The sequence below is a fragment of the Sinohyriopsis cumingii genome, chromosome 8 (assembly GCF_028554795.1).
Source record: "Sinohyriopsis cumingii isolate HCF-2022 chromosome 8, ASM2855479v2, whole genome shotgun sequence".
NCBI lineage: Eukaryota > Metazoa > Mollusca > Bivalvia > Unionida > Unionidae > Sinohyriopsis > Sinohyriopsis cumingii.
In genome coordinates this window covers 12,368,652-12,396,014 of record NC_142968.1, presented here as the reverse complement: position 1 = coordinate 12,396,014, position 27,363 = coordinate 12,368,652, and the positions used below count along the sequence as shown (strand labels likewise).

General features: G+C 35.8%; 1 protein-coding gene across 1 annotated transcript in view; it reads right to left on the bottom strand.

Annotated features, from left to right (window-relative positions):
• Nucleotides 1–4,005: 4,005 nt before the first annotated feature.
• The window catches only part of LOC149792988 (protein-L-histidine N-pros-methyltransferase CARNMT1-like), a 47,565-nt gene continuing 24,207 nt past the window's right edge, over nucleotides 4,006–27,363 (bottom strand). Inside the window, exons 6-8 of the mRNA XM_089966854.1 lie at nucleotides 26,817–26,930; nucleotides 24,517–24,620; nucleotides 4,006–8,774 (exon numbers count right to left, since the gene is read on the bottom strand). Of these exons, the coding sequence (XP_089822980.1) occupies nucleotides 8,673–8,774; nucleotides 24,517–24,620; nucleotides 26,817–26,930 (320 nt within the window). The 3' untranslated portion in view covers nucleotides 4,006–8,672. The remainder of the gene's footprint in view (nucleotides 8,775–24,516; nucleotides 24,621–26,816; nucleotides 26,931–27,363) is intronic.

Here is a 27,363-nt window from a genome sequence, read left to right as displayed (position 1 = left end):
AAAACTGGGATGTTCAAACAAGACCATCAAACTAGAACATAAATACAGAGATGTTCAAACAAGATCATCATACTAGAACATAAATACAGGGATGTTCAAACAAGACCATCATACTAGAACATAAAAACAGGGATGTTCAAACAAGACTGTCATACTAGCATATAAATAGAGATGTTCAAACAAGAATGTCATACTAGTACATAAATACGGGATGTTCAAACAAGACCGACATACTAGAACATAAATACAGGGATGTTAAAACAAGACCGTCATACTAGAACAAAAAAACTGGGATGTTCAAATAAGGCCGTCATACTAGAACATAAAAACAGGGATGTTCAAACAAGACCATCATACTAGAACATAAAAACAGGGATGTTCAAACAAGACTATCATACTAGCATATAAAAACAGAAGAAAAAAATCTGTGTAACACCTTATAATTTATTCATATTGGCCTTGAGCTAAAGTAAATGAAACAAGCTATAGGATTCACCTATCACTCCCAAGAACTTTGTACTCTCATTCCAAATTTTTAAAAAAATATAAAAGCATCAAGAATATAAAAACTGAACAAAATTTAGTCACTTCATTCATGAATTTATAATTTCTAACATGATCATCTCTAACACTGTCATTTTGTTCATATTTCAAACCAAATGGGAGTTTCCTTATAAACAGTGTCACCATATCTGCATGTGTCAGACAAAAGATGTGAAGCTGTCCACTGTCTTTGACAAGCTCTGAAAAATTCAGTAAATTTCTGTACCTTTGGGAGCTACATACCTTTCAACACATGCATGTGAGAGTTACACCATTTTATTTTACTTCATTTCATTTAGAAATATTAAAATTTTACACTTCAAATATTGGTTTTATAGTTTTTACTCAAAATCAAATGTTCTGAGAACCAGAAATGGACAATGAGCAATCTGTCTGGACACTTGTCATTTAGTCTGAAACACGAACATGACAATGATAAGGGCAATCTAGCAACAATCATGTTAGAAATAAACCAATGAATGAAATGACTAATCTTTGTGCATTTTTTATATTCTTGTTTTTTGTTCAAAATTGCTAGGGGCTTACAAACTGTCAAGAATGTAGGGGAATACTAAAAGCCACAGTGATAAAGGAAAGATTCTACCCATGGGAAAGGAAAGATTCAACCAATGGGAAAAGAAAGATTCAACCAATGGGAAAGGAAAGATTCAACCAATGGGAAAAGAAAGATTCAACCAATGGGAAAGGAAAGATTCAACCAATGGGATTCATGACCATTCCTGCATTACAGAAGGGACAGGGTGCACTGTGAGTCTATACGATGAAATGTATGACCACCACAACCATTCTTCAAAAAGACTTTGTCATGCGTAGTCAATATTTTAATCAAATACCACAATGAGTACAAATACCCATAATTCCGTCAATGAAAAATAACCACTATTAGGTATTAAACCACAAGGTAACCTTGGCCAATCTAAATCCTATAGTTTGCTAAATTTAACTTTGCAGTACTTATAGCAAAACTGAATAGTCCAACCTCTTGATTTTGCGTTTTGAGACAAAATATAAAACTAAATAGTCCAAAGTTCTCATTCTGTGTTTGGAGAAAAATATAAAACTGAATAGTCCAAAGCTCTGATTTTGTGTTTTGAGACGAAATATAAAACTAAATAGTCCAAAGTTCTCATTCTGTGTTTGGAGAAAAATATAAAACTGAATAGTCCAAAGCTCTGATTTTGTGTTGTGAGGCAAAATATAAAACTGATCAGTCCAAAGCTGATTTTGTGTTTGGAGACAAAATATAAAACTGAACAGTCCGAGCTCTGATTTTGTTTTGAGACAAAATATAATAAAACTGAATCATCTAAAGCTCTGATTTTGTATTTGGAGACAAAATTTAAAAATGAATAGTTCTCATTCTGTGCTTGGATACAAAATATAAAACTGAATAGTCCAAGCTCTAATTTTCTGTTATGAGACAAAATATAAAAATGAATGGTCCAAAGCTCTCATTCTGTGTTGGGAGACAAAATATAAAGCTGAATAGTCCAAAGTTCTCATTCTGTGTAGTGAGACAAAATATAAAACTGAATAATCCAAAGCTCAGATTTTGTATTTGGAGACAAAATATAAAACTGAATATTCCAAAGCTATCATTTCTGTGTTTGGAGACAAGATATAAAACTGAATAGTGAAAAGCTTTGATTTTGGGTTTTGAGACAAAATATAAAACTGAATAGTCTAAAGCTGATATTGTTTGGAGACAAAATATAAAACTGAATAGTCCAAAGTTCTCATTCTGTGTTTGGATATGAAATATGAAACTGAATAATCCAAAGCTCTCATTCTGTGTTATGAGACAAAATATAAAACAATAGCCCAAGCTCTGATTTTGTGTTTGGAGACAAAATATAACACTGAATAGTCCAAACCTCTCATTCTGTGTTGTGAGACAAAATATAAAACTGAATAATCCAAAGCTCTCATTCTGTGTTATGAGACAAAATATAAAACTGAATAGTCCAAAGCTCTCATTCTGTGTTGTGAGACAAAATATAAATTAATATTCTAGAGTTTTCATTCTGTGCTTGGAGACAAGATATAAATCTGAATAGTCAAAGCTCTCATTCTGTGTTGTGAGACAAAGGATACCAAGAAACCAATATTTATACATTTTTTTGCATTTACAATTACACTTCTTCTGTTCTAAACAAAGGTCTATTCAAGGCTGTATCGCATATTTATTTGGCAAACTTTCAATATTCTTAGGAAAAATACAGGCAAGTTGTGGTACCTTCAATATCCCTTAGTTATATCTGCATACTTATCATTAAAATGATAAGTGTCCAATAATTACACGATTTCTTTGTCATGCTCCCTATATGCCTTACATCTTAACACTGTTGTCCCAAACACATTTCATGAAAGTGAAAAACAAAATGCTGGCCTTGTAACAAAAGATCACCAGATCTGCATCGGTTTCATTTAGGACCAACTAAACATCCTAAAACGTTTTCTGGTGAAAACCCCATGTCAACATGCCTTTTCATTAAGGAGGAATAGCAATAATAAGATTTTCAAGATGGCTGCTCTAATGGCTATATTTGACATGAGATCAGCAACATTTTCATTTAGGACCAACTAGACATCATAACTCTTCGGGTGAAAACTCATGTCGGTATGACTTTCTGTTCAGGACAAGTAGCAATAACAAGATTTTCAAGATGGTCACTGTAGTGGCCACACTGAATGTTTAAGCAGTACCATTTTGACTCAGGATCAACAAGACAATGGGATGAATATATATGTCAAGTTTTATGGCAATCCTCCAAGTAGCTCAGGGGGAGAAGCTATAGCAAACTTGTGCTAACAGGCCATCATGTGAGCTTTCCTGGTCTATTACCACTAGAGCTAAACATCTGAAAACTAACCTAAATTTTGAAAAATGTGGAATGGGTCACACCCTTTAGTATACCAAGTTTTATCAATTTATTTCATTTTGAGAAAAGATCATGTCCCAAATGGTCTCATATACATTTATGTAATGGTACTGAGGAGAAAGGAGTGTAAGACTTGGATTTTTAACATAGCTTTTAAAAAATTCAGTCATATCACTACAATCTCTACAGCGATGCAGTTTATAGTGATGTCTAGCACTGGGGCATCATGCCACAAACATGTAGCATGATGTCCCACCCAGTCACATTATCCTGACACCAACCCGACCAGTCCTAACATTAACCTCTTGATGCTGAGCGCCAAGCGAGACAGCTGTTAGTAACATCTTTACAAGCATTTGGTATGACTTGGCTGGGGTTCGAACCCGTGAAATCCTGCATCCAAGGTGGACACTCTAACCACTAGGCTACTGGAGAGGTCAGAGAAGAAAGGAAAGTGTGATGAATGGAATAAAGAACAAATGAACAAAGGAAACAGCAAAAGCTTGAATGTACTGCATCTTCCACTTTTTAAGAAAAGGATGAGATAACAAACTAAAAATAAGTTAAAATACATGTATTTCATTAATATGTTACAATCACATGTGAGGAACAACAGTTGGAAGAAAACTTTTCTTTCAAAACTGAGATAAATATTTACAGCCATGTATGGAAACTATGAAAATAAATCGCAAATTAAATCAATCTTGCACAATAAATGCAATGAACAGGAAAATTTATTATTGCTAATTTAGAGAACATAAAATATGTAAGTCCCTTGAAACTGATTTGCTTAAATGTCTATAAAAGCAACATTTTCATGCAATGTGTTACATAAAGTGTAAGGTAACTTACTACATCAAATATTTTCGGAAATTTTCTTATTACAATTCAGCCTACAGTCAATGAGACCACTCTCTATATTCAATAATACAAAACTTACCTATTTGTGAAAAACGCATCAGATTACAGCACAATTTTTATTGTACGAGCACAATATATGAACTTTTCATCAAGCAACCTTTTTGAAAGACATGTTAAAAATAAGGACTATACTTCTGACGGGATCCTTTGCAGTTTGTACCCCTTCCTTGATCATACTAAATAAATATTGCTAAAAATCGGATAAACATGGTACAATTCTTTAAAGTATTTTAAACTTTTCAAAACTAACTGGCCATATCGAAATGACAAGACTACGGTAACTCAAAGTTATATAATATTTAGTATTATTTCCATGTTATCTAAATCCTGATGACTTTGACACTTATTGATCATGGATCAGTAATGGACTGCAAATTCAGTTTCGTCATGCAGGAATGAGTTGCTTTATACTGTTTGAAAACAGCTTCACACAAGTACCTAAGTGACTATGTAGTGTTCATCTCTCCAAAAAAACAGATTCATCCAGCATTTGTATGGAGGAAGCAAGTTATTATCACCAAGAAGTATATTTGGTTCCAGTACAATGTAATGTATGAATCAAGTCATTATCATCAAGAACTATACTGGGTTCCTGTAGAATGAAATCAAGTCATTATCATCAAGAAGTATACTTGGTTAATGTACAATGAAATGTATGAATCAAGTCATTATCATCAAGAACTATACTGGGTTCCAACACAATGAAATGTATGAATCAAGTCATTATCACCAAGAACTATGCTGGGTTCCTCTACAATGAAATGTATGAATCAAGTCATTATCATCAAGAACTATACTGGGTTCCAACACAATGAAATGGATGCATCAAGTCATTATCACCAAGAACCATACTGGGTTCCAACACAATGATGTTGTTGTTGTTGTAGGGTTTAACGCCATTTTTCAGCACAAGATAGGCTATACATGGCGGCCAGTATAATTGGTGGAATCCAACACAATGAAATGGATGCAACAAGTCATTATCATCAAGAACCATACTGGGTTCCAACACAATGAAATGGATGCAACAAGTCATTATCATCAAGAACCATACTGGGTTCCAACACAATGAAATGGATGCATCAAGTCATTATCACCAAGAACCATACTGGGTTCCAACACAATGAAATGGATGCATCAAGTCAATATCATCAAGAAGTATACTGGGTTCCAACACAGTGAAATGGATGCAACAAGTCGTATTATCAAGAACCATACTGGGTTCCAACACAATGAAATGGATGCAACAAGTCATTATTATCAAGAAGTATACTTGGTTACAGTACAATGAAATGGATGCAACAAGTCATTATCATCAAGAACTATACTGGGTTCCAACACAATGAAATGTATGAATCAAGTCATTATCACCAAGAACTATACTGGGTTCCAACACAATGAAATGGATGCAACAAGTCATTATTATCAAGAAGTATACTTGGTTACTGTAAAATGAAATAGATGCAACAAGTCATTATCACCAAGAACTATACTGGGTTCCAACACAATGAAATGTGTGAATCAAGTCATTATCACCAAGAACTATACTGGGTTCCAACACAATGAAATGGATGCAACAAGTCATTATCACCAAGAACTATACTGGGTTCCAACACAATGAAATGGATGCAACAAGTCATTATCACCAAGAACTATAATGGGTTCCAACACAATGAAATGTATGAATCAAGTCATTATCACCAAGAACTATACTGGGTTCCAACACAATGAAATGTATGAATCAAGTCATTATCACCAAGAACTATACCAGATTACTGTAGAATAACGTGGAATTAGTATCAGCTACCTCACATTCAAGCACTTTTTAAAGTATCCAGAATTCAAACACTTTTCAAGGTATCCAAAAATTCAATTACCTCTCAAGGAATCCAAAATTCACACACTTTTCAGGGTATCCAAAATTTAAGTTCATGTACTTTTCAAGGTATCTAAAATTCAAGCACATTTCAAAGAACCCAAAATTCAAGCACTTTTCAAGGTAGCCCTCAAAATTCAAGCACGTTTCAGGGAAACCATAAAAATTCAAGTACTTCTCAGGGTAACCCTCAAAATTTCAAGCACTTTTCAGGATAACCATCAAAATTAAGCACCCTTCTTGGTAACAAGAATTCTAGCAATTTGTTTAACAAACTCAAAAAGTGTTACATCTGCTTAAGTATGAAATAAATGATATACATACACAATAGTAAATATATTCATAATTTGGTATTTATACCTAGATCTGTACATATAGATCAGGAAATTATAATTCAAAAATCCAATCAGTTTAAAATTAATCAAACTATTTTTTTTTCTTCTGATGATCCTAATTTGGTTCAAAAACCAAAACAGGAAACTTCTTGGTGTCATAGCAACATGTAGCAACAATTCAATCGATAAAATTCTAAATAATTATGCATAAATCAATCTATTTATTATCTATGCAAAGAAGGGGAAGGACCAAGTGTTGTTTGTATAATTTACATTTCTAAGTGTTCAAAGTGTGTGTGTGTGTGTGTGTGTGTGTGTGTGTGTGTGTGTGCATACATGTATACATATATGGCATTTACCTGCTCAATTCTGGCCATACAGTGTAATGAAAAGCATTCCAAACAAGGCACACAAGACAAAGATAAAATGTAAAATATCAATCCTTCAAAATACATGGTCAAACATATGACAGAAATATAACTCTACAAGTCCAAGGTTCTCTCAATATGACCTTCCTTACATCATACTTCACTGGTCAAAAGCCTGCATCCAAGTCCAAGGCTCTTGCAACAAGACCATCATCACTTCATGTATCCCAGGTCAAAAGCCTGCCTCCATTAGTGACTTCTCACAACATGCAGGAGGATGCATCAAACAGATTCTACAGAAATCTTGTGCCAGCAGCCCAAAAAACTAGGTCAGGACTAGGACATTTAAATCCAGTGAGGTCAGTGGATGTCTGTCTGATATCCTGAATTTTGTACATGGTTTCAAAACTGACTATACAAATTATATCACAAAAAAGACAAGGTCAGGGCTAGAATGTCAGGTTCACGATCAAAGGATTGCTGTAAAATGTGTTATCCTTACTCCAAGTTCATAAGGTTAAGTGAGTCTGTCACAGAATAAATTATCTTAGCTTCATGATGATACATTTAATGTATGAACGAAATACACCAAGGGCTTTAAGCAACATAAGCAAGTGAAAAAAAGCCTTCGTTTACATTTTTCTATGACTATGACCTTGACACCAAGGGTGAAGGGGTCAAGGACACTTGCTGCAGAATAAACTGTCTTAGCTTTATATCATTCATCATGAGTATGAAAGCAGCTCATCAAGTCATTAAGAAATACAAACAACTTTAATCAAACCTAATACCCACTTTCTATGACTGGCCTTGACCCCAAGGACAGTATGGTGAGTGAGAATGTCTTAAAATAACATAGTTTTAAAATGATTCATGCCAATATGAGAAGAATCTATCAAGGTGTGTAGGAAATATTTGAAAATTAAAAAAAAATTTAACCATAATCATGAATGACGAGAACAATTACATGACTGCTGCAGTCACAGCTGTCAGAAATGACACTAATATGTATCACTCCCCACCAACAAGAGTTGAAGGAAAAAAAAGGGGAAGTCCAAATGCTAGCTATTTTATATTCCAATGTAGTCCTGGGCTACTTGATGTAAGTTGCCTGGGCTACAATCCTGCTTTGAAATTCGATGAACCTTGTAAATTCATAAATTTTCAAACTTTCATTTCAAGATATGTTCTATACTTAGCAATGAATGCCATCACAATATATTCTAACCAATGCATTTCGTTGCTAGCATCATCAGAAACACCAATTCCACTTATTAAAAACACTAAAAACCACAAGATTTTCAACATTTAGGCTAAAACTACATAAGTGATACTAAAAGCCTCCCTAATGATTAAACATCACCTAGAAATATCCAAATCTCAGACCAAAGATTTCAATTATTAAGAATGACAAAAAAGGGAGGCTAATTATAAAAACACCCACTGGGGTTCTAAGCTGATAATACTGACAAAAACATTAATATTTCACTAATCAGCTACAGTGTCAGCAATACAATTACTAATGTAATGATACAGAGAAAGCTTTACTTGTTGCTGTCTCTTTCCTGCAGTGAAAACATCCAATCCCTATAAGGGAATTTTGAATTTTTGAACTTTTCACAAACAAACACATGTATATAGTATTTAATATTTCCACCTCAAGTCCTTGATATAATGTTCTGATGCCAACTTTCCTGCATATTCGAAGTATCTGTGATCCTGCTGCTCAGGCAGGTTTTCTGACGACAAAAAATAAACTGCTGTACTCATAGTTCAACATAGATTTGGGATTCTGCGTGTATGTCGTTTTTATTTTGGTTTCTTCTTTCTGCAAAGAAAAGAAAACACAAAACATTAATAACATTAGATACAAGGGTCTGAGCAAAGAAGTATTTAGAAGCAAAAACTGAAATACTGCTTGAACGTCCGGATCTCATAACTAAATATTCCATATTCCAAACTGCAATAAAGTTTCTTTACTTAGGATACATTTTTATGTAATTATATAGTGTGTTGATTTTGTAATGATGACTAGATTTATGTTTGTAAAATACACATGCCCCCCTCATCAGACCAAAACTTGTAAGTCATTCTAAGTTAAAATATTCAATTTTTAAATTTGCAAAATCGTTATATTAACTTGGTCACTGACATTTGTTTATATCAGTTGAGTTTTGCCTAACTGTGCAACATAAGTTTTCATCATAAAAATTAATAAAATATGTATACAAGTGAAAAAAAGCTGTCATGGCTTGAATATCTAATCAATCATCTATACATGAATGCAAGAAAGCCAACACATTTTAAACTGTTGTGTACCTTAAATATCTAATCATTCATCTATACATGAATGCAAGAAAGCCTACACATTTTCTGTTGTGTACCATAAATATCTAACCATCATCTATATATGAATGCAAGAAAGCCTACACATTTTCTGTTGTGTACCTTAAATATCTAACTAATCATCTATACATGAATGCAAGAAAGCCTACACATTTTCTGTTGTGTACCTTAAATATCTAATCATTCATCTATACATGAATGCAAGAAAGCAAACACATTTTCTGTTGTGTACCTTAAATATCTAATCATTCATCTATACATGAATGCAAGAAAGCATACACAGTTCAAACTGTTGTGTACCTTAAATATCTAATCATGCAACTATACATAAATGCAAGAAAGCCTACACATTTTCTGTTGTGCACCTTAAATATCTAATCACTCAACTATACATGAATGCAAGAAAGCCAACACATTTTCTGTTGTGTACCTTAAATATCTAATCATTCATCTATACATGAATGCAAGAAAGCCTACACATTTTCTGTTGTGTACCGTAAATATCTAACCAATCATCTATACATTAATGCAAGAAAGCCAACACATTTTAAACTGTTGTGTACCTTAAATATCTAATCATTCATCTATACATGAATGCAAGAAAGCCTACACATTTTCTGTTGTGTACCTTAAATATCTAATCACTCAACTATACATGAATGCAAGAAAGCCAACACATTTTCTGTTGTGTACCTTAAATATCTAATCATTCATCTATACATGAATGCAAGAAAGCCTACACATTTTCTGTTGTGTACCTTAAATATCTAACCAATCATCTATACATGAATGCAAGAAAGCCAACACATTTTAAACTGTTGTGTACCTTAAATATCTAATCATTCATCTATACATGAATGCAAGAAAGCCTACACATTTTCTGTTGTGTACCTTAAATATCTAATCACTCATCTATACATGAATGCAAGAAAGCCTACACATTTTCTGTTGTGTACTGTAAATATCTAACCAATCATCTATACATGAATGCAAGAAAGCCTACACATTTTCTGTTGTGTACCTTAAATATCTAATCATTCATCTATACATGAATGCAAGAAAGCCTACACATTTTCTGTTGTGTACCGTAAATATCTAACCAATCATCTATACATGAATGCAAGAAAGCCTACACATTTTCTGTTGTGTATCTTAAATATCTAATCATTCATCTATATATGAATGCAAGAAAGCCTACACATTTTCTGTTGTGTACCGTAAATATCTAACCAATCATCTATACATGAATGCAAGAAAGCCTACACATTTTCTGTTGTGTACTTTAAATATCTAATCATTCATCTATTCATGAATGCAAGAAAGCCTACACATTTTCTGTTGTGTACTGTAAATATCTAACCAATCATCTATACATGAATGCAAGAAAGCCTACACATTTTCTGTTGTGTACCTTAAATATCTAATCATTCATCTATACATGAATGCAAGAAAGCCTACACATTTTCTGTTGTGTACCGTAAATATCTAACCAATCATCTATACATGAATGCGAGAAAGCCTACACATTTTCTGTTGTGTACCTTAAATATCTAATCATTCATCTATACATGAATGCAAGAAAGCCTATACATTTTCTGTTGTGTACCGTAAATATCTAACCAATCATCTATACATGAATGCAAGAAAGCCAACACATTTTAAACTGTTGTGTACCTTAAATATCTAATCATTCATCTATACATGAAAGCAAGAAAGCCTACACAGTTCAAACTTTTGTGTACCTAAATTGTACCATAAAGGTACAACAAAATAACAGTTTGTGACCTTTTTCTAAAGACACTGACCTCTGAGCTAGAGATTTCTCAGTTGTATGTTAAGATGTGAACCTGTGAAAAATTTCATCCAAATATTTGCAGGGATTAAAACCTGAAAGCCTGGTTAATGAAGCAGCCTACTGGAATAAATATCTTTAGTGGTTCATACACTGAACTCCAATGATTACATTTACATTTGCTGTGATCTTCAGGCAGGGTGATCGGTTGTGGTATGTGACATTTATAAACGGTTATAGTTTCACTAAAATATCTTCAGTGATTCAAAAGTTATACTCAGGACAAAGATTCAAAAATTAAACCATTTCATCTTGCTTTGACCTTGAGGAAATGAGGTTGTGTGTGTATGGTATATGACACACTGCGTATACCCAAACATACCTCATATATAACTGTCAAAAATGTCATTAAAATATTCTTCAGTGGTTCAAACATTATTCTTTAGACAAAGACAAAATTCACAGAATTACTTTTTCCCCTGATGTAACCATGGCACTGAGGCAAAGGACAAGGCTATGATGTGTGACATACCATCTATACATAATACAGTGGGTTACAGTTTTGTTAAAATGTCCTCGTAGGTTAAACAAATATACTCTGGACAAGGATACAAGTCACATAATTACAATTACATTTGCCATAACCTTGAGGCAGGCCAAGTCCCTCATGTACAACACAACATCAAGTCATGATAAATAACTTGGGCAAATTTTGACAACTTTTACAAACTTATCAGCTAGTCAAACGGTTGGGCAGGTGAAGAAGGGTGAATAAAAATGCATGCAAATTTGAAAACTTGCTGTAATGACCTGAAACCAGATCACTTAAATAGAAATATGACTACCAAAGTTCCTTTGTCTACATCAAGTGGTGTTTGTGTAATCATGTTAACAAAGTTTTTATACAAACAAGTCAAATACAAATATGTCAAAAATTGAAGAAAGAAATTAATTGCTAGAAAACTAATTTAATTAAGTGCAATATATTTCTTCAACAATACTTACCTGCTCGTAATACACAGGGATTAAGACCATGCAAATCCAGACCTCCCAAGTTAACTTTTAGCAAATAAAGTACTAAAAATTCAGGTGACAACCTAACTGGGAGTGAGACAAGAGTAATCTCCCCTTAGAAGGTGTAGTGATAAAACCCATCCAACTTCAGCAAACTATTGAAGCAGATAAGCAACTGTATATGTACTATGAAAGAAACTGTTTTACTTTCAAAATTAGTTTTTTCTTCAAATATACTGCCCAATCATAAAACATTCGAAGAACAGGTAAAATGTGGAGGAATTTACATTCCTTACATTCCTTGGACACCAGAAAAAGGCAAATCTCCAATCCCCCAAAGGACAAAAGGCTGTTTCAGATCTTGTGAGACATACTGGTTACAGTAGTCAAAGATATTCCTGGATGAAGAAAGTAAAAAAAAAATTCACCCCTACCTACCCACCCATCCACCAGTCCCACAAATCTAACAAAGCTGATAGGTCATTTCCTTATGAAGTTGCTTAATGGACAACTCAGTAAGGAGACCTGTTGTGCTACTGCTATTGGTCCCAACACTTGAAACTGAGTCCTTGGGGATGAAAAGTATCTGAGTTAAAACTTAAAAGAATGTTCTCTCTGATCACTGTTCCTTGCCAAATGCCATGCTTGCCACTATTAGTCTAATCCAGTGCTGTCCAACCTTTTTGATGCCATGGGCCATTGAAAAATGTTTTTCTTGAAGCGGAGCAGGAAACTGAAAAGCAATGACTATATAGCTGCTCGAGCTCTGGCGAGCCATTCAAAAATCAACCCACAGGTTGGACAGCACTGGTCTAATCTCACGAGTCACTGTGCGCCATAAAAGCACATTTGGTCTCTTAGATAGTTCTTTATATGCTGAGTGAATAACTCCTCACATTCCTGTGGACAGAACCTCTACTGAAGTATTTTTTTTATAATAATTTTAATTTCCCACTTCACAAATGGCTTGAATCACATTACTAATATTCAAAGCCATAACAGGGTCTGCCAACATTCATATGAGCAATGGGCCAAAAGAAGAAACAGGTTTTACAAGAAAAGTCTGATTCCCTACGAATGGGAGCCTGTTCATTGCAATGAAAGCAAGAGTGAAATCAAACCATCATTACAGAAATGTCAAGTCTGGACTGACTAATAAGAGAGATATCTCACTAGTCCTACTGACTGCAGTTATAATGACCAGGAAGTTGGACAATGATAAGGAATTTGTGAGGCAATATATATTAGTTTTAAAGGTGTTTTATCCAACCGTGTTAGAAGCCAATTTAAATTCTATTTACTACAAAAAGGCCAAAGCCTTTTGTCAAAATGAATTTGCCAGAAGGATAGAAACCTTTGTTCTGGTCTATATCTACCATTCCAGGATGACAAAACTTGTTGAGGAGACCTCTTTGTTCTGGCCTATATGCTCCCTTTCATTATGACAAAACAGAAACTGTGGAATGTTAGCCTTTTATGGAAAGTAACTTCTTTCCTTCAAAAAGCCAAAGAAGGAATTTGGCAACCATGTCCATAATGTGTCAGACCCGAAAATGGATAACATCACCTGAGAAAACTCATAAGCAGAAGGCAGCATTCGCTGGATTTGTTCTCTACTTGTCACCCAATGTAATTTACTGTAGAGGAGTTGTTGGATAGAATGGGAATACCCTCTCCAGGCAGCATCTCCCAACATGAATGAAATGCAGTCTCTATGGTTTCATTATCAGGAGATTGATGTATAGTCCAATAGTCAAAGCAAATGATTGTACAATGGTTGTTATATTTAGTGACTATATATTCCTGATAATCCTGACTTCTCACAACAAGGGCAGGTGATCTGCGCACCTCTAATCTTCATGAGGCGACGTGGATCTTGTGAGATTTCTGAGTACGCTAACCCTCTCAGCCATGAAGCGAAGACTTGAGGTGTGATATCTAGTTTCTCAGGTGCTTGCAGGTGCCACAACTTGTCTCTGTGCATTTCAGGTAATGGATCTTGCATGGCCGCTGCTCTTGACCTGTCTATGGAAGAGAGGAAGCTAATGATGCCTCTTTGATTGCTGACATATGGTAACCTATTTTTATCTACAAAGCTTGGTTGTGTCATGAGAATCACCGAACCATCCGATCTGAAGATAGTTCAGGCTGGTGGAAAGAGCACATAACTCTCTCACCCTGCATGCTAAAGTTAAAGCTACCAGGAAACATGTATAAATGATAGTAGCTTGAGTGAAGTGTGGGTTAAAGGTCTGAATTTATTTTAACTGAGCAATGTTAAAATTAAGGACAGATTCCATTTTGGAAAAAAAGTGAAGGATTTTAGCTGATTGAGATCATGTCTACCATTAAGCCGGAATGTGTCTGGTATCATGGCGCAGTAGCCATTGATAGTAATTGGGACAAACTGTTTCTCCTCTAAGAGCCAGAGAAACAATTCTGCCACTTGAGGAAGTGAGGCATCCAAAGGGAAGATATTATTGATATGGCACCAGTCCATGAAACATGCTACTTTCCCTTATTAACCTTCTGAGTGTAGGGTCTTCTGGCTCTTGAGTTTCTCTCCACAATTTAAGGTTAAAATTTGTTGTATCCCAAGGCTGTCTAGACAAGAGCAAATAGTGAAGAATGGAACATCCATGACTGTCATAGGTCAGGAAGATTTGGGTTGGCAGGAATCATCCTGGGCAGAACACCCTGGTGGCCTAGTGGTCAGAGCAGCCACTTGGATACAGGAGGATGCGGGTTTTCGAACCATGGCATAGTCATATCACAGACTTATAAAAATGGTACTATCAGCTGCCTTGCTTGACACTCAGTATTAAGAGGTCAGTGTTAGGACTGGCTGTCCTGGTGTCAGGATAATGTGGCTGGGTGAGACATGATGCTACATTTCTGCGGCATGATACCCCAGTGTTAGACATTACCATAAACTGTCACATAGCAGACATCGTAGCAATATGACTGAAAAAAATGTTAAAGCTACATTAAAAATCCATATCACACACACACACACACACACTCTTCCTGGGCAGATCTATTACTAGATAGAGTAGATCAGTAACTCAGGAGTTGTCCAATCTGAAAGGGGCTATCAGGATCTTCTTGCATTTTTGACCCCATAACTTCTGGATTATTTTTAGTACCAAAACCATGGGAGTGTAGGCCAAATGCCCACAACCCCCCCATATAACTGAAAGAGTGTCCATGGCCCAAGCTTCTGGATCTAGAACTGGAGAGACAAAGGTGGGAAAGGGGAAAATATACGTACAAAAAAATCTAGCAAAGCTTGACCCCTCACCCCTCCCTGTACACATGCATACATTTTTACACCTGTCCCACCTGTGTACGCACGCTTGAGCACTGCAGCAACTAAAATCTTGAGCCAGCGGCAGGTTGCAGTGAGGCCAGACTAAAGGATGTGTAATCCATGGGGCAGGCCACCAGACTGTGTCAGACTCGCTGCTGAGCTGCATGATAGCCAGCAATCAGGGGTATGGTGGCATACAAGTGACACCTCACCCACTTCTCCCAGTAGCTGTGGCTCATTTGAAGGCCAATGTAGACAAATTATTATTGAGGTTTCACTCCACCCCACTCTGTTTCCTGTGCGTACATACATTATCAGTAGACCCCCCATACGCAAGCGTATGCATTTGGGTAAACCGCCCTCGCCATCCATGTGTACATACTAAATGGACAGGACCCAACTTGTGATTCCACCTTGTCACAAAGAGATCAACCATCAGACACCCTCAAAGAGTACAGAGCCTAATAAAGACCATTCTATGTAAATGACTTGGCCTTTCCTGAATACTGTATTAGTCAAGACACTGAGTCAGCTGGGTATATGTCTGATTTGTACACTGATATGGAGGTTGTCACACCAACGCAGAAACTGCCAAATCAGAACTAACAGGCCAGGTGATTGGGTGCCCCTCAGTTTGAGGAAGTAGGTCACCACCACATAGCTGTCAGACATAATCAGGACCATTTTGCCTTTGAGTCGATCATTTGAGAACAGAAAGGTGAAGATGACAGCCTTCATTTCTAAAACAGTGCTGTGGAGAGGCCTCTCCTGTGGCTCCCATGTGCTGCTGATGGTATTTAAGTCTGGTTACATATGGGCACTCCAACCGTACATAATGGCTTCAGTACATCCTGTTGTTTCCACTTGCGGCTTCTCCAGCAGGATCCCCATGATCAGCCAACCTAGGTTGTACCAATGATGCAGGAATGATCGTATCTCAGGTACGATCTTGACTGTTTGATCTAGGAGACTTAAAAAGGCACATCATTGTGCTAGCAACTGTCATTTCTAAGGGATGCATGAACAACTAGCCGAGTGGGATCAAGTCCACTGCCACACTGAATAATCGAGGAATTGAAAGAACTCACACTGAAATCCAAGTCCTGCTGGAAACAGACTTGAAAGTTCAACGATCCTGATTACACGAACACATGGAAGCCATACCAGATTCAGGTTGATGATGAACTCCATACTCAGATTGACAAAAAGCTGTAACGGATGGAGATCAGTCTTTAACCAGTTCACTAGAAAGCCTAGATGATCTAAAAGTGAGAGATCCTTTCTGCCTTGGAGTAGAATAGACCTTTGCATATGTTTCTGGAGAATGTTGGTCAACTGCCATCATTGTCAATCAAATTGATGGAGCAGGGTGAAGACATAATCTATAACCTTGGTAAAAACCCATGGACTAATGTTGAGGCCAAAGGGTAGGACTTTGAATGTATAAACTGTTGCAGTAAGCAAACAGAGAAAGTTCTGTGATGCAGGGTGGATAGGATGTGAAAATATGTGTCAGTTAGATCAAGACTGACATCATACTCGTCCCGTTGTATGGAGAAACAGATTGATCTCACCATCTCCATCTTGAATATTGGTGGCAAAATGTATTGGTTTAAGTGACTCCAACCAATGAATGACCTCAACTTGCTGATCGCCTGTGTGGGTTGAGCAGTGAGTTGCAGGGACAGTTCCTGAGATGCTTGCCTCTGACCTTCTTCAATATTTTCACCAATGAGTAATGGTGACCCAAACAGGGTCATTTGTAAAGCCCAAGTAGGATGAGGCCTTAGCAATGTGGACATCACACTGTATGATGTCTAAGTTGGCCGATGAAGTCAACACATTAGCCATGGAATGGTCAACTCTAGCAATCCTGCCCATTACTTCCCAAGTTTAGCCATTGACATATTTCTCCAAGAGTCAGAAAATTACCAGTAAGGCCAAATCTAACACTGAAGATGTAGTGACTATATGTTCCTGACTAGCTTTGATGTGGCATGGAAAACATTTATGCCACTTTATAAAACAGACATGACCCTGCTGCTTGATCTTTTCAAGGATGGTGAGATCAGTAATGAAATGGTCTGAGTGAGTTTTGTACCAGTGAGATGAGAACATCTCTAGTACTTGGCTTTCTGCAAAGAAAGCCTTAGAACTTCCCAGGTCACCAATTATAATGGACAGCCAGTCATTGATCTACTTAATATCTGCCAGTAGGGGAAGGAGCCAACTGGCCTATCTATATTCCTCCTTATCAAAATCTACCAATGCTTTAATTTTATAGTCTTGAGTAGTGGTAGGAGGTGGAGGGAATTTTGAAGTTGCCAACATTCTATAAATTTCATCGACTGCAGCCTTTAAGCTAAATTCATTCTGTTCCATGGTCAGATCTGAGTATGGCTCATTTGGAGGAGCTTCATCACACTCACGGTGTGTTGAGTCCTGGTTTGATTCCTCTTGCAGCAATGGATGACAACTCAATTCCATCCGCTTTGAAAATGCCACTAACTCTTCCATGTGGATACGCAGTGAACATATGGAAGTCTGGCATTGCTGGAATGGCTGGCTGGCTTGCCTGAAGTATGGCCAGCCTGCACGCCGACAGTATAGAACTCTGGCATTGATGGAATGGTTGGCTGGTTGGCTTGCCTGAAATATGGCCAGCCTGCATGCTGATAGTATAGAAGTCTGGCATTGCTGGAATGTCTTACTGGCTTGTCTGAAGTATGGCCAGCCTGCATGCTGATAGTATAGAAGTCTGGCATTGATGGAATGGCTAGCTGGCTGGTTGCCTAAAATATGGCCAGCCTGCATGCTGATAGTATAGAAGTATGGCACTGCTGGAATAACTGGTTGGGTTGCCTGAAGTATGGCCAGCCTGCATGCTGATAGTATAGAAGTCTGGCATTGATGGAATGGCTAGCTGGCTGGCTTGCCTGAAATATGGCCAGCCTGCATGCTGATAGTATAGAAGTCTGGCATTGATGGAATGGCTAGCTGGCTGGCTTGCCTGAAATATGGCCAGCCTGCATGCTGATAGTTTAGAAGATGGTCTGGCTATCACTGGTAATGGTCACTCACTGATATTTCCATCATGGTAAAGGTCTGTCACCAAAGGAACCAGCTAAATGGACAGATCCCCATAAATCCTAGTTGGCAAGTCAATTTTACATAAAAAGGCCCCTTATTAGAATGGCTGGACAGCCAGTGATGGTTGGATGGCCAGTAATGTCGAGGCTGTATTATGAAATGAATCAAATAGGTCCAGTACAAACCTCATACATTCTAACTTAGAGGCCGATGGCCATGTTCAGACATGCATGGAGACTTATGCCCACTGGGCAGCCTAAAATTGTGGGGACTTCCCCCCCCCCCAAATGAGTTGGAAAAAGGCGTGGAAGCAAACAATGGGAATAAAAGTAATAAGCTAATATCTGGCCTGATGTCAACAACTGCGTTGTCGTTTACTGGACCCGATGATGCATCTGTTCTAAGGTGGATGGCTGTACCATCTCAACATTATTCTCCTCCACTGCCATTTATATTATTGCGGCTGACTGTACCAGCATGCCCCACCAGACTCGAAATAAAGGTTGACTTTGGATGTATACTGATGGTACCATCGTTATCTTTCCTTCGCTTATTCTGTCCTTCCTTCTCTTTTGATGCCTTCTGGACTACTGTAGCCCAGACTTCCTCTGTCCATGTATTACACATGTCGCATTGTAAAGATAAGGTACACTTAGTACATACGATACAAGAGTCATGGTTGTCTTCTTTTGTTTTGAACTATATGCATTTCATGCACTTAGTGGACTTTTCTACTGAAACAACACAAGAAGAGAAAACAAAGCATAAATGAGCTATTCAGCATGTTACTAACTCGCTAATAATGTGGTCTTACCTAGACAAAGTCCATAAAGGTCACAATAATTCCAAATCTAACACTGAAAAGTCCAATTTGAAACTAAGATGGCTTGGAAAATTACAACATAAGTTCAATGATACCATAATGTAACGTGGTCTTAAATTGACAAGATCCAATGACAGTCACTCAAATTTGGAAAGACATGTAAAAAAACATGTATACAACCAGCAGAAGAATTATTATCCAACACAATAAATCCAAATTTAAAGCTGGATGGTCCATTTTAACACTCAGACAGCCTGACCAACACAATAAATCCAAATTTAAAGCTGGATGGTCCAATCTTAACACTCAGATAGCCTGGATTATTTGAGGTATAGTGTATATGTTATCAGTACAACAGCAAAGCTTAAAAACTAGTGACACCTGGGGGTGGCAAGGGGAGGTAATGTGCAAGAGTTATTCAGGGTTAGTAGGATATTTATTTCAAAATTTTCACGATTTTTTCAAGATTCAAAATCAAGTTTTTCACGATTTTTTCAAGGTTAAAAATCAAGTTTTTTAAGGTGCATTATTACTTTAATTTTAAAGGATACATAAATGAAACACAAGTTAATACTTCCTATTACTTTATACGAGGAACATTTCTTGCAAACTTATTTTTTTTTAAAATAAAAAAAACAAAACTATAGTATGATCATTGATATCTTTCCCATTAATATTAACATTCTACATCTGGGCATTAGACTAATGTAGTCACTGAACAAAGCTCACTTTACTGTCTACACTATTTACAAAGTCCAAAGTGAATTTTTCAGTTCTTGTAGCTAGTCATCAAGCTGTTTTTCATCCAAGTTCAGCGATTTTGTCATTTTCACTTTTCCTCAAATTATTTTGATGTCATTATAAAGAAAATTTTCCTATGGATCTTTGCTTTCAATGCATAGACATCAGCAGCAATGTCATTGTCTCAATGTCTTTTCAGTAAATCCCTTTCTTCTTCACCCATCTCCATAAACAAAAAAAAGTAGATATTTGTGTTTTATATTATTGCTTATTTAAAAACAGCCTATGTATATTTTAAACTATTTCATATTAGATATATTAATATTTCTCTCAGCTTAGTTGTATTGTATATTTTTTTTATTCATTGTGTTCATTGCAATTATCGTCTGTCCTATTTCCACTCAATCCTAACTTAAGACTATATACAGTTTCTATGTTAAAACTTGAATCTCTCTGTTCACAGACATAGCTCTTTCGTTAAAAATGATTTCATGTTGAAGGCTTCTTGTTTTGCCTGTATTAAGTGCCATTACAAGAGCTTGTTTTTTTTCCCCCAGCTGCATGTGACCATGGAGCACTCTCCATTGCATGCAAATCAATATCCTTCTGGCATAATTTGCATTTTGCAAAGCTCTCTAAGAAAGATCTCATAATCCAAACCTTATATTTTTCTTCATCTAGCCACCAAAGTTGGAATTGGCAGCCAGCCATGTCAAAGCTAATGATTCAAATTTAAACCACTGCTACATCCTGACTTCGTACAATCGGAAGTTCAAAATGTACAACTGTGCAGTGGCCAGTTGTGGAAAAATTTCTGTTACAGCATAAACTTAGCGAGAGATTATTTTTTGTGTTTTTTTTCCCCTTTTCTTTTTATTTAATTCTGTAAACCGAAAACTATTTATTAATTCCTTTTGGTTTCATGAAAATCAAGGCTTTTCAAGGTACCCAGACAATTTTTTGAATTTTCAATGTGATTTCAAGGCCTTGAGGGAACAATTAATTTTTCAAGGCTTTTCAAGGTTTTCAAGGTCCCCTACGGACCCGGGTTATTGCCCTCTATCTATATGAGATAGACAGGAAAAGATGATGTTCATCTTTCAATAAGGCTGGATTTGTGAGGTAGCATTTATTTCCCCTAAGGTTAACATGATTGGGAAAAATGTTGGAAGGAGAAACACATGGATGGGATTGAAAATAATCCTCTAAGGGAGACTACTCTTGTCTGGTTCACCTAAGTAGTCAGAAAATTACATTCTTATTGCTAAGAATAAGCTTATGAGGGCCGGATTTACACGATAGTGATCACACTTGTAACATATTACGACTAGGTAATGTACCTGAAGATTTTTTGTTGTGGGGTTTAACGCCATTTTTCAGCACGATAGGCTATACATGGCGGCCAGTATTAATGGTGGAGGAAGAACCCGGAAAACCCCGGAAAGAACCACCGACCCACGAGAAGCTACTGGCAAGCTTTCTCACATGCCCACATTGGCTGAATCTTAGACTCGAACCGCCGCAGACAGAGGTGAGATGGCAGTGATCCGTAACGAAAAGCGCTTTAGACCACTCGGCCACTCGCGGCCCCTGTACCTGAAGAAGAAATCTAATTAGGTCATCAAGCATCAAGATACAAATGTAGAATATTCCGGCCAAATTTTGTTTCTCTATGTTGAATTGTGATTTATGAACACTCTTGCTTCTCAGGATGGACTGACAGGACCAAATCAGATGGTCCTGATGAAGGTGGGGCATATTATGAAAACAAGTTTAATTTTTCAGGATGGAGGATCATGAGTATTTTCTGGCAAATAATAATATTCAAATCATTCATGCTGATTTTCAATGTATGTCTTAATATCGCCAAAGACCATGTACACAAGCATTTTACAGTTCCACAAAGAATCACTGATGGCAATTCAAGGTTTACAAATGAACTTGTATTTGCTTGCACATACTTAAATGTCTTAGAAATGATTCTACTGCCCAAGGTGATCTATTCTCTACTGCTAATGGAATCTACTGGTCATCTGTAACAGAATTTTCACATGAAGAGGCTCAAATCAAGACACAGGTTTACCCATTCATACTGATCAATGTGCCTGGTCCGAGATTTTAATTCAAACCAAAACCATTGTTTTCTAAATTAATTTTACTAAAAACTGTATTTTCCTTAAGATGATTAAAAATGTCATACTCCCCACTTCCAACAACATGATGGAAGCCAATATGATAGTTGAACTACTAAATATGCACACTTTTGGAAAATACAGCAGAAAAAAAATTACATTTACAGTTAAAATAGGTTCTTATTCATTATACTAAATGAATACCAATTCATTATACTAAATGGTATCTATTCATTATACTAAATGGGTACCAATTCAATATACTAAATGAGTACCAATTCATTATACTAAATGAGTACCAATTCATTATACTAAATGGGTACCAATTCAATATACTAAATGGGTACCAATTCAATATACTAAATGGTATCTATTCATCATCCTAAATGGGTACCAATTCAATATACTAAATGGTATCTATTCATTATACTAAATGGGTACCAATTCAATATACTAAATGGCATCTATTCATCATCCTAAATGGGTACCAATTCAATATACTAAATGGTATCTAATCATTATCCTAAATGGGTACCAATTCAATATACTAAATGGTATCTATTCATTATACTAAATGGTATCTATTCATTATCCTAACTGGATACTTATTCATTATACTAAAAAGGTGTCTGTTCATCATCCTAAATGGGTACCAAATCATTATACTAAATGGTATCTATTCATTATACTAAAAAGGTATCTGTTCATCATCCTAAATGGGTACCTATTCGTTATACTAAATGGGTATGTATTCAATATATTAAATGGGTATGTATTCAATATATTAAATGGGTATGTATTCAATATATTAAATGGGTATGTATTCAATATATTAAATGGGTATGTATTCAATATATTAAATGGGTATGTATTCAATATATTAAATGGGTATCTATTCATTATACCAAATGGGTACCTACTCATTATACTAAATTGATATCTATTCATTATACCAAATGGGTATCTATTCATTATACCAAATGGGTATCTATTCATTATACCAAATGGGTATCTATTCATTATACCAAATGGGTACCTACTCATTATACTAAATTGATATCTATTCATTATACCAAATGGGTACCTATTCATTATACCAAATGGGTATCTATTCATTATACCAAATGGGTATCTATTCATTATACCAAATGGGTATCTATTCATTATACCAAATGGGTATCTATTCATTATACCAAATGGGTACCTACTCATTATACTAAATTGATATCTATTCATTATACCAAATGGGTACCTATTCATTATACCAAATGGGTATCTATTCATTATACCAAATGGGTATCTATTCATTATACCAAATGGGTATCTATTCATTATACCAAATGGGTATCTATTCATTATACCAAATGGGTATCTATTCATTATACCAAATGGGTATCTATTCATTATACCAAATGGGTACCTACTCATTATACTAAATTGATATCTATTCATTATACCAAATGGGTACCTATTCATTATACCAAATGGGTATCTATTCATTATACTAAATGGATATCTATTCATTATACCAAATGGGTATCTATTCATTATACCAAATGGGTATCTATTCATTATACCAAATGGGTACCTACTCATTATACTAAATTGATATCTATTCAATTTACTACATGCCTTCTTACACAAAGCAGCTTTATACTATAGGTATATTAAATGGATATCTATTCATTATACCAAATGGGTACCTACTCATTATACTAAATGGATATCTATACCTATAGTTTATTATTTAACAATATTATTATAACCATATAATAAGAATGTTATTAGTGTCATGTAGGGACCCCGAGTGGCTGAGTGGTCTAAAGCGCTCTCCGTTACAGATCACTGCCATCTCACCTCTGTCTGTGTAGGTTCGAGTCTCGGATTCGGCCAATGTTGGTATGTGAGAAAGCTTGCCAGTAGCTTCTTGAGGGTCGGTGGTTCTTTCTGGGGTTTTCCCAGGTTCTTCCTCCACCATTAATACTGGCCGCCATGTATAGCCTAGCGTGTGCTGAAAAATGGCATTAAACTCTACAACAACAACAAGTGTCAGGTAATAATTGTGTTGGATTTTTTTATAACGAAACTATTCTTGCTCATGTAGTCGGCAACCTTTAGCATTTTATATGTTATGGCCTCCTATTATAAAGCAGTGTCCCATTATCAGTCACATACAGGAAGGAGGAAGAAAAAAAACATCAATGTCTTAAGTTAGTATTACAGTAAATTATAGATATTCCTGGCTCATGAGAAGTAGAGATGAAAGGTGGGGTGGGTTGGGATTTTGTCTGAATGATGGAAAAATTACACTATAACATTCACCTCGTAGACAAAGCCTGTCTGTTTGATGATGTTCTTCACATCTTCATAGCTCAGTTCTATGGACATTTCATTGGGAATATCGGCATAATGATACAACAGTGGCCCTGCAAAATAAGACAACAATGATTAGAGCCTCTGAACAAATTTATCGGAAAAGGAAGTTACTTCTTAGAAAAAATCCTGATAACTTGTAACACTTCTCTTTTAATATTTCCACATCTGTGTTTTGAAAATATAGAACACAACTTCAAAATGTATGTGATAAATCAGGGAGTGCAAAGTGTATCCAAACAACCAATTTTACAGATATGCATAATCATCTTTTTCAATGCATGATAATAATTCCGTCAGGGACCACTCTGGTGGCCTAATTGGTTAGAGCATACGCCATGGATGCAGGCAGTCAAGGTTTCAAACATTAGCTGAATCATATCAAAGACTTATAAAAATGGTAGTCTAGCAGCTGCCTCCATTGGCGCTCAGCATTAAGAGGTTAGTGTTAGGACTGGTCTGCCTGGTATCAAGATAATTTCTGGGTGGGACATCACACTACATGTTTGTGGCATCAGGCCCCAGAGCTAGACATCACTATGAACAGCCACAATGCTGTATATATTGGGTAGTATCAAATGTGTATATATTTTGGATTGTATCAAATGTGTATACATTGGATACTATCAAATGTGTATATATTTTGAATTGTATCATATATATATATATATATATATATATATATATATATATATATATATATATATATATATATATATATATATATATATATATATATTGGATAGTATCAAATGTGTGTACAATGTGTTCAAAAGTCTTCCATTTGGTACAGAGTATTTAAGAAAAACAATTCACAATAGCGACTTTCCATTAACTCTGAAAGAAAAATATAGTTCATTTTCAGACCAGAATGCATGTGTCATCCTTTGACCCTTTGTTAAATTTCTAACGCATGCATAGAAGGCAGCATCACACTGCTACCACAAATGCAAAAAATAAAAAATAAAAACCACATCTTACTTATTAGTTTATTCAACAGGCAGGGAGGAACAGTAACTAGACTAGTCCAAACAATGGCCAATTCCTTTTTAAAAATGTACCCAGATAAAACAGTTTGCTGAAATTTCAAAGGAAACAGATTACCTCTGAAGCACTGATTGTTATGAAAATGTGCTCAGCAAATGGAAAAAAAATCAGTCTCAATCATGCAATACAATTATTTGATGTTGCCGCCACAATAAGAAATGGGCATTTGTTTGGTTCTCCAAAGCTGGCCTTTAGCGGTGACTTCAATAACACATGCACCCTTCATTAAAGAAAGCCAACTACAATCTTCAATAAAAACAAAGAACTTTTCTTCAAAGGAAGTCAGTACCAAACTTAAATAAAACTAATGGAATTGGATGAATTTTTGCATTTTCCAATGTGGCTGCCACACATTAACTGTGTCATGAAAGTTTCCTTTTTGCAGGGAAAAAGTTTATGCTTACGAATGCTACCAACAGCGGCTTAAAACACAAACTTTTACCAACTTGGGACATACTGAAAAGTAAATGTGTTTCGTCATTCGTTACATGACTGTGTTATGTTTTTCCACTGAATTCAGACCAATATGACCTGTGACAAAATTACTGAATATTTTATATGTGTGTGTGCATATTTTCGATGGAATCACTTGTATTGAGGATTAATTGTATATGATGAGATTCACGGGTGATTACACGGTGTTAATACTCTATTCATGTTATAATTAGACATATATATATAAACATTATTCACGTATATGTACCATTTTGTGGTTCTCTAAATAAAGTAAACTATTATATATGCCTTCTCTGTTTTCACTACAGGTGTATTTCTCATTTAATATGCATTGATTTCAGATGGTAAATGTGCCGATGAAGCACGTGTTTTACCACCCGTATTTATTACCCCCCCAAAGCAATTTTTTGGGGTACTTGCATCATTTTCTTCAGCTAACTGACCTGGTTGCTTATAACACTGTTCGGTCTATAACACGGTCAGGTTCTATGGCTCCCAACTACTGTGTTATAGCAGGGTCACACTGTATATATATTCCGTATACATTACCTGTTAAATTTTTGTAAATTCAGGAAATGTGAAACATATGCCACATCAGACACTTCTGAGTACATGATCATTTAAGTGAGAAGCATCCTGCATCACAGTCTATATACCCTGAATGTATTTTGTTCAGTTTCCTTACTAAATTCATTAAAACTGTTACCTACAGTAAGTACTTATTGGCACTTCAAATGTATACAAACCTAAATTAACCCAAATGCCACCGGGCTTGAGTATTGTCCAGATTGTCTCAATGTACTGTATAATATTGTGTGCTGTGTCAATGAAAAACACGGTAGATATACAGTCCCAGGATTCTGGAAAGAAAGTAGGACTCACATTAAAATGCATCAGAATATATAAGGATATGCATCAGGGTAAATAAAGATATGCATCAGGGTAAATAAGGATATGCATCAGAGTATATAAGGATATGCATCAGGGTAAATAATGATATTCATCTGGATGCATAAGGATATGCATCAGAGTATATAAGGATATGCATGAAAATAAAAAAGGATGTTCATCAGGATACGTAAGGATATTCATCTGGATGCATAAAGATATGTATCAGGGTATATAAGGATATCAGGATAGATAGGGTTATGCATCAGGATACATAAGGATATATATCATGGTACATAATGGATATGTATCATCAAACATAAGGAAATGTATCAGGGTACATAAGGATACATATCGTCATACATAAGCAGAGATGGTCCTGGCTTTTAAAAAGCTGTCGCCCAA